The sequence below is a fragment of the Capsicum annuum genome, chromosome 11 (genome assembly GCF_002878395.1).
Source record: "Capsicum annuum cultivar UCD-10X-F1 chromosome 11, UCD10Xv1.1, whole genome shotgun sequence".
Lineage (NCBI taxonomy): Eukaryota > Viridiplantae > Streptophyta > Magnoliopsida > Solanales > Solanaceae > Capsicum > Capsicum annuum.
Genome location: NC_061121.1, coordinates 72,093,490 through 72,102,939, shown reverse-complemented (window position 1 = coordinate 72,102,939; position 9,450 = coordinate 72,093,490). Strand labels below are relative to the sequence as shown.

The window sequence follows — 9,450 nt, the reverse complement described above, 5'->3', positions numbered from 1 at the left end:
ATTTTAATAATTAATTATCTAAATTGTATTTGTGTCACATAAATTAAAATTAAAAAAATAACAGCACGGGCCATTCAATGTCATATATATATATATATATGTGTGTGTGTGTGTGAACATTAGATGGATAAGAATACAATTATGTTATACTCCCTCCACATTTTACTCATCTCAATTTGACATTATACATTGATTAAAAAATAATTAATAATGTGACTACTTTATTATAATATCCCTATTAAATAATATTTACATTTAATTTAGAGATAAAATAATTAATACTAAGGATAAAATAAATTATATTTTTTTGATTAATAAAAAATGATAATTAAAATAAAAAATTAAATTAAAAAAATTAGGACGAGTAAAATGAGAGAGATAGCTCACTTCTTGTACGTGTTCCACAAATTATAATATCCCAAACGTGAGCATTAGTTTAGTGATGAGGATTGTGATAGACAATAGAAGACAAAAGAGTCATCTTTGACTAACTCTAATAAAAGAGAGAGAGAGAGAGAGAGAGAGAGAATAATGACTTGTTTTAAAGTTCAATAAACACTTTCTGTCTCTGAAAATCACTAAAAGTCCAAGAAAGAAGCAGCAAAGTATGCGCATAAGATTCTACTGGTTGGTCCACACATGACCATTTTGTAATCAAACAACTATACACCAATATATTGAATGCTAGCTTTTAAGCTTAGTCTTTAGCTAGGGACATATATGAGTATTTTCTCTGTTATTTAGCTTTGAAGATTATTTTAGAACCAAATTAAATGGTAGTGCTTGTTACTTTAAGGCAATCCTTAAATTCAGGAGCAAAATAATCAGCACTCAAACTCCTTTCCAAGTCACTCTTCTTAATTAAGAGCAAAAATTCAAAATTTTCTCAATTGCCTTTGTCAAAACCTCAATTCTCAACCCTATCACTATGGAGTTCTCATCTCCACCTTCAACTTCTCCCTGTGTGACAGCACCAACCAGCCCAACTTCTTTCACGGTGCAATATTACCATAGCGCCCCAGCTAGCCCAGGTAAAAAGTTTGGTAGCACTATAACTGGTGGTGGCGATTGTGGGTTGACCTTGGATGATTTTGAATTTGAAACGAGTAAAAAGTTCGATACTAGTTGTGTGGTGTTTGAGACATGTCATGAGAACTTTGAGCACTCCGAGGATGATCAACCGTGGGACGAGAAACGAAGAGAGAGGGGTGGCTCACTCCCCGAGATGGCATTTGCAGATGAACTTTTCTTTAACGGTCATATCATGCCCCTTAAACTACCACCAAGGCTCCAATGCGAACGTGACATGAAATTATATACTAGCCAACGATCCATAACATGCTCAACTATCTCTCCAAGTGCTATGGTTAAGTCCCCGTTTGCTCGCCGGGACGTTGATCCTTTTGTCGTTGCCATGCAAAAGGTGATGAAGGGAGAACATAGGCGGAGGCATAGCACTTCAAATCATCACCATAGGCGCACAAGGTCATATTCACCATTTAGAACACAAAATTTGGAGTGGACAATTGAGGAGATGAGAAATGAAATTGTTTCCATGTCACCCATTCAACCTTCAAGTCCAAAAACAAGAAATCCCATTGAGTCCAAGGCCAAGGGGGCATCATATGGAAGATGGGTTCTAGACCATTCCAAAGGATCCAGCAAGACCAAGAACTTGCTTTTTGGAACAAAAGAGCCCAACAAGCCCACTTCAAATGCTGTTGCTAAAAACTCTAATGAGGGGGATGTGTTTGTGCAAACCAAAATGCAAAAATTTAAAGGAATGCTAGAGAGATATGCATCATTTGCAAAGGAGAACAGCGAAGGAAAGATGATAAGTCCAATTTCATCACTATGGAAGCCTAATTACTTCAAGAAGTTGAGTTTCAAGTTCAAGTGGAATGCTAATGGCAGTGAGAATAAAAAGGTTGATGGAGGGGAGTCAAAGTTGGTGATACTGAAGTACAAACCAGCACTTTGTTTGGGTTATGGACTAGAAAGTCCTAGGACATGAAGCAAGCTTAAAGAAAGACAATCTGTCAATAGCGTTTGTGGTTGTTGATTTTTTTCTGAAATGTGAACTTGAAAATTCCTTTGGCAAAGAAAGGAAAGAAGTGTAGGATTCTTCATTTGAATGGAGTTTTAAGTGATTGATGTTCCATATAGAATTTCAACATATTTATGACATTTTATCTTTAATGAAATTAAAGCTCTTTTTTTTGTATCATAAAAATTACTCAATCATATATATATATATATATATATATATATATTTATCATTGAATGACTGCAAACTTTTTTTGTCCATGAAGATCCCATTAGTGTCTTCTACTTCAATAGGTCATGAACTAGATCAAAATCATTCTCAACGAGTCCATAAAAAGTGATTCCATTTGAACAACAAAATTTTAGACCCTAAAACTTGCTTTTTGTAAAAAAAAATAAAAACGTTATAATAACCACTACATTCTTTTCATTCTCTTTGATTATGCTTAATGAAATCATACAAGAGCTAGTGCTTGCTATAGCCTGCAAACTCCAAACAAACAAAGTTTCTATCCTTTCAGTGGGGGGAAAAAATAACATGAGTTAAAAATTTTGCAGCTGTAGTTAGTTTTTAACATAAAGTTAGCTCCCTTAACAAGTATTCCCAGTAACTTAGCTTCTATCATTTCATTGCTGAACAGAAACCATAAAGGTGGATTAACAATCTAATTCCTTAGTACAAGCAGCTAAACTAGACCTTTAATAGATTCACTAAACAAATCCATCCGTAAACGTGGTAATTATTTTTACATAACAATTGGGACCTGTGGGGAAGCAAATAAGCAATCTCTCCATTGTTGAAAATAGCTCCTAACTTCCCAACTGATCACAAAACAATAGAAGTGGTATACTGAAAATGCTCACAAAACAATAGAAGTGGTATACTGAAAATGCTAACTTCCAAGTTTGGCGTAACGTCTCACATTCTGAAGAAACAAATGAGCTTTTTACCAACAACGGTGAGGAGCTTGCAACTTACTCCAAGACATCGGATGGCCACAGGCGTCTCCACAGAGAAATCTCTTCGTTGCTCTGAAGTTTTCGGATTCCTCCATAAAATCCATCAGCCTCATTTCCTTCCTCACGACGATCTTTCCTATCAATGTTTGTTGTCCTCCAACGCGATCCAGGAGTATACTGATTGAACTCTAGCACTACGGTATCTGTAGGCACCAAATTTAGGTTTAGAAACCATGAAAAAACACTACAAAGGAACAGTTTTGGAGTTGCAAAGTAAGAAAATTTATATTGCCTATGTATTGTTTATTAACATCTAACACATATAGCATTACATTTCAAGTATTCAGTTGATTTTTCCTTAGAACAGTTTATATCTGCTACAGTATCTGTCATTACTTCATTCCCCTGACCCCTTCTTCCCTTACAATGTTAGAGAAGTAAACCTGTGACACCTTACATCAAGTTTCAACAAATTGAAATAACATAAGTTTTCCTGATTAAAGATTGAAGTGGATATAGATGATTCATATAGCCGACCGAAAAATGAAGATAATTTATTGATTGATTGATTGATTAAATGAAGGCTTAAGGACTATAACCAAGGGATTTATTGATTTTCTCGACTATAAAAGGTGTTCAAGGGGAATATATGTCGAGTCACCAAACTACCATCTCAATCAGAATATCATATTTGCTTTGCTACTACTACAAAAAGACGAGTTTAAAAATCTATATAACTAAGGATCATAGGCAGACAAAATTACAAGTCTCTTTCAGCTTTGCTTAGATTATTAAATATGCTCCACTGAAACATCACTTAAGACCATGTTGGAAGAAAAGATGACAAATGAATAGGACTTGTATTGGGACATATTGTGTTGCCGGCATAAAAGATGAGCCCACGTGCAAAGTGATGGGAGTCCAAGAGGGGCCTTCACTTAAAAAAGGTCTATTTTGTGATGATGATGAATTGACAATTTCATCAAAAAGGTTTTAAAGTTCTAAGCACATAGCCTACACACAATTAATGGGTCATACTAGAATTAAAATTCACAGTTAAGATGTCATCGCATCCTACATGTGTGTGTGTGAAAATCTTGAATGCACAACTAGGCAAGTACACAAGCTTTTGTAGGTCCACCCTTTCTTCGGATAATTATAAGAACAATAATGCTGATTTAATCTTGTAGTTGTTGTAATCATTAATCTCCAGACCCGGGAATATATTGGATTTGTTGTTGTTGTAGTCATTAATCTGGACCACAAATGAGACTTGTAGTCATTAATCTGGACCACAAATGAGACCTATGATCTTGATTCTGATGTGCACACACGTGAACTGATGTTTATGTTTCTTGGATTTTGGTCCGTTGAGTAATTGACTTAGCAGTGTAAGTGTACACGGCTAAAACTTGGAATTTGACCCGTTTAAGCAGGCAATCAACAGATAACTGGTAAGGAGAGTTACTGTTCGATTCTTCAATTGACTGTGTAAAAGTATACGGCTAAAAAACATACTAGCTATAAACGTGAAAGGGGAAATAACTCACCACTATCATGACAGCGGCAGTAATACTCATTTCCATCACATGTTTGCAAGTGGCCTACAACACCATACCACCAGCCTGCAAAAGTATGCCACAAAAATTCAAAGATAGATTAGTCAATATCCTCAAAACCAATCGAAATTCGTTACGTTTCCTAGAAAGAAATTGACAGTGGACTCAAATCAAATAATAGGATCTCAAGTTTCTGCTAATCAGCTGATTCAACTTTCTACCAAACAAGAAAGGCTGTCTACCTTCCAGTTTTTTAAAAATAAAATAAGAACTGTTCATACCACAACCAACATGTACTGTTGAAAATATATTAAAAAATTCATCAATAGTGAAACAGTTCTACTAGGTCCATCAAAAAGTTGTGGTCAATCAAGGCAGGTTTAACAGTTTAACACGTTTTGGGAGATCAAAAAAACAAAAAGATTAACAAGTAGTAGTCTTCTTTCCTGTTTGTAACAAATCATTCACAACTAAAGAATCTTAGAGCCTAACCTAACTTCAACATAGGAAGGAATACAGTGTGATAAACATATACAGTACTTGAAAACTAATGAAAATGGAAAAATGTTTGAAGGTTTTATAAAGGAACACACCGTAAGGGAATTCTTTGTTTCTTCTCCATTGAATCTCAATGTGATCACCAGGGCATAATTCAGTCAAGCAATCAGAGATATAAAGATCATGTGGAGAGGTATCAAGAGGGGGAGCTCTTAATCTATCCCATGTTACACCTGTTTCTATTGCAATTGCCCTCCTTCCATGTGGAGGATATCTGCAAATAAATTACACAAGCAAACTAATACATAAAAAGACTTCTTGGTCCTTTTAATTGCATATATGTAACTTTTGCTGATGACAAGTAGAAGGAATCCATGCCTAACTTACAACGGAAAATTCTCAAGATTTATGAATATATATTTCCAATTACCTGGCCTGGAAAGAGTCGGTTTTCAGATCATAGCTAAGCTCAGCATCATAGCAAGATAGCATAAAACCAACATGTCCATTCTGCAATTAGAAACAGAGAAATTAATCTTAGTGATTACATTTCACAAAACAAAAGTAAAAACTATTCAAGCTAAAGATATGGAATTTAAGGAAATCATGATACCTCGCGATTGTAGACTTGGGCAGGGAACCAAAACTTGCCAGATTCAAGAGCAAGATACCAAGACATGATTGAATCAATAGGTGGGGAAACCTTTTTCTTGAAACTAGTGCTAGAATTAGATCTAACTAATGAAATAGGCCAAAACTGAGAGAGGTAAGTCATTAAACCTCTTTGTTTAGCCTGGTTAAAGAAACTTGAATCATTTCTTGAAGCAATATGCCACTGCCACTCTCTATAAGCGGCAGGGCCAATAACTTTGCCCCATTTCTCTTTCATATGCCTTTCCCAAAGATATTTACTTCTGCATTTCTCCCTAAGAGAGCTACAAACACTAGCCATACTACAAAGTCCCTCAGGCGGGAGCCTCTCCAGAATACATTCCAAAGCCAATTCAGGCAAATCCAAGAGAGACATTTCTGAATTTCCCTCAACATTCTCAACTCTAGAGCTGAAACTCTTCCTCCTAAGAGTCATCATTTCTGAGGGAATAAAAGATTGTAAAAATCCTTTCTTGAAAGGGTTCAAAATCAAGAGATCTTTCCAAAACCAAATTGATAATATTCTCACTTCAGAACTCCATAAGGGAAGTGGCTTAAGGGAAAGAGACTTATAAAGGAAAGTAATGAAGGTGAAACAAGTTATCCATAAGAAAAGCATTTGAAAAAAGTTTGATTCAACTTAAGCATAAATCATGTGGGGGGAAGATTAAAAAGTTAGGTGGCCAATTATGGGAAGGTAAATAAGTAGAAACTCATTATCTTTACTCTTTCTCCTGTAATAACACAATTATCTTTACTCTCTCTCCTGTAACACAATTATTTAAAACTAACAGGTTTTCTACTTCTATTGGCTTGATGAAAGCCCACCAAAACAAACAGTGGGCCTCACCAAAGAAAAAAAATAAGACTTAACAAAACTCTATTTCTATATACACACCCTTTACACTTACAGGAAAAAGAACTAGGATGGTGCTAAATGGCCACAAAAATTTGACCCAAATTTGGTCATAATAATAAGAAGGCTATATTTTCCTTTTCTTTCAAGAGCAAGGGAGGAAAGTGAAGGTTATCCTCTATTTATGTGCAAACATAAGGGTGTTCCACATCAAGAATCAAGTAGAGTTCATATGCACATTAAAGAATGCCAGACAAATGGGGAAACAGATCTGATATGGGTCTCTGACACCTGGAAAAATCCCCTAATAATGAAAAAAGAGGAGATGAGTCCAGATACAAAGACCCCTTTTATCCAAAATATATACCAGTTTTTTGTGTACAAATTTATGGGGATCAAAAACAAAGGCCACTAAGCTCTTCTTGGAAAAATCAAAGGGAGTATTATGAGAACCAAATCTAGGTACTTATATTTAATTATAGTATTTGACACAGAGGAAATGACGAGAAAAAATGGAGATGGATGAAGAAAATAAAGGATGATTGAAATAGTGTACTTATTAGACAAGTGGGGTTGCCCCCTTTTCAATCACCCACTTAGATTCTTCTACATCAATCTTTATTTTTTTTTTTAAAAAAAAAAAGCAATTTGACCTCTACCCTTCTTGGCACTTGGGACAAGAAAATGGGTACAGCAGTTGGGCCAAAGAAGCATGGAAAAAATCAAGAGAGATGAGATGTGTGGTAAAGAGAAGTGAAGCTCATGGATTGGCTAGTTTCTTTGATGTTTTGTGGATTTCAATGCAAAAGTTTTTGGCTCACGGCCCAGAACTCACCACACACAAGTGGGAGCAAATAGCGGCTACACCAGTAAATGCAACTGTTTCTAGGTACGATATTGTAACATAATGCAGCCTCCATCCATTTTAGTGTCAGTTTAGGATTGATTATTTTCTAAAATAAGCACTTAGTTTGAGAAAAAATATTTTAAAAAAAGTAGAAATGTTTGATAAACTTATAAAAATATTTTTAAAAATAAATAAAATTAGAAGCAGAAAATTTTTATTTTTTTAAAAAAATAGAAGTAGAAGTAAAAAATTATTTTTTTATAACAAAAATATCGCTATCACACACACATATATATACTTCTTATTAATTAATTAATACATTTTACAAGTTTGATTGAAGTTTGTTTTTTTTAATTTTACATTTCATATTTACATCATAATGCTTTATGATTTATATATTGTTATTTTATTTTCACTCATTATTTTAAATAACTTGAAAAATATCATTGATGATGATGACTAAAGAATATATAAATTTTTTTTATTATTATTAATGATAATAATTGCCTGATGAATCACGTTATAAGATTATATTTTGAAAGCACGTGTAAAAATTTTCTCGAATATTTAAATTTAAATAAATAATTCATGAAAAATGATATATTTGTTACAATGTAGTGTCTATTTATGAATATGATGATTATTTATTCGTAGTAAATTTTGACACAGTAAAAATACATTAAAAAAAAAAAAAGATAATAAATAACACATAGAATTTTATTTTAAACATTTGTTATCATCTGGTATACGTATATGAATGTGGTTACTTTTAGAATTGACACGATAAAAATATATCCAAAAGAAAAGGTAAATATACTCTCCTTTAGATATTTGTAAGCATGAATATAGTATTTGCTTACTTTTAGTAAATTTTGACACAATAAAATGGATCCAAAAAATAAGGTAACAAAAAACAGATAGATTCTAATTTTAATTTTTTTTTTTACCTTTTCTTCAAAAAATTTAACTAAAAATATTATAGTAGATACTTAAAATAAATTTTCACTATAAATTGATTTTAATAATAAAAGTCTATTGATAGATGTCCTTTTTGGTCATTTGTCTCAAAAACATACTTTTTGAAAAAGATTATCCAAACACAATTTGTTTATCAAAAACATTTTTCAAATGAATTTACCAAACACAAAATACCTTTTTTCTAAAAGCACTTTTCTAAAAAGTCATCTTATAAAAGTGTTTCTCAAATAAACAGTTTTGTAACAGCAATTCCAAACGAGCTCTTAATTTGTTCATCCACTTCCACACATACTGAAAAACAATAAATAAATATTCTCTTCATTTTAATTTTTTTATCATTATTTTTTAATTTAATTTTTATTTTTACCTGTTATTTTTTAATAAATCAAGAATTTTTGTTTTCATATTTTACTCTTAATATTAATTATTTATTTTCAAAATTATTTTTTAATATTTATTACTAAACATCAATTAATAAAAGCAATAAGATAAAGTTACTATACGAGTCATTATTTTTTTTAACAGATATATCAAATCAAAGTATAACAAAGGAGGTAGTTATTTGATTATATCACCCCTGTTAATACGAGTCATTTAAATATTTGATAAATGAATGTAGTATTCGACAAGTAAACTTACAAAATACTATCACGTTATTGGTTTTCCAAGTTGAACAAGTAAAGTTGTAACATATTTCAACGTTCATTTTTACTCATTTAAGTTTGACTTGGCACACCATACAAAAAATAGAAGGATAATTTTACTATATTAGCCTTAAAAAAAACTAAATTCAATATTTGAAAAATGGCATTCGATTATTGTTAATAACTAGGATAAAATAGATACAAAATGATAAATTATTTTTTATTTTTCAAGTTAAACAAATAAAGTCTAAATTTTTTTAAATATAATGGACAAGTTAAAATAGACGGATAATAATAATAGTAGTACTACTACTAATGTTGCTGCTGCTACTAATAATAATAATAATAATAATTGAAACGCTAGAGTTTAGCAGCCCATCTACAGCCACAGAAAGTTGATGGTCTTATTTT

The 9,450-nt window shown here is 32.3% G+C and overlaps 3 protein-coding genes across 4 annotated transcripts in view; 2 read left to right on the top strand and 1 right to left on the bottom strand.

Moving 5' to 3' along the window:
* Positions 1–580: 580 nt before the first annotated feature.
* Positions 581–2,227, top strand: LOC107846922. The gene has a single exon (XM_016691193.2). It carries the CDS (start codon positions 929–931, stop codon positions 2,012–2,014), a length of 1,086 nt encoding a protein of 361 aa, XP_016546679.2. The 5' UTR covers positions 581–928; the 3' UTR covers positions 2,015–2,227.
* A 420-nt stretch (positions 2,228–2,647) lies between these two features.
* LOC107847715 (F-box protein At2g32560) lies at positions 2,648–6,717 on the bottom strand. The gene is made up of 5 exons (XM_016692147.2): positions 5,677–6,717; positions 5,494–5,573; positions 5,159–5,337; positions 4,557–4,631; positions 2,648–3,209 (listed from the first exon to the last, which is right to left on the bottom strand). Exons 1-5 carry the CDS (start codon positions 6,331–6,333, stop codon positions 3,022–3,024), a joined length of 1,179 nt encoding a protein of 392 aa, XP_016547633.2. The 5' UTR covers positions 6,334–6,717; the 3' UTR covers positions 2,648–3,021.
* A 462-nt stretch (positions 6,718–7,179) lies between these two features.
* Positions 7,180–9,450, top strand: part of LOC107847716 — an 11,686-nt gene continuing 9,415 nt past the window's right edge. For both annotated transcript variants that reach the window (XM_047398801.1, XM_047398799.1), the window contains exon 1: positions 7,180–7,459. The gene's annotated coding sequence lies outside the window, so the exon portion shown is untranslated. The remainder of the gene's footprint in view (positions 7,460–9,450) is intronic.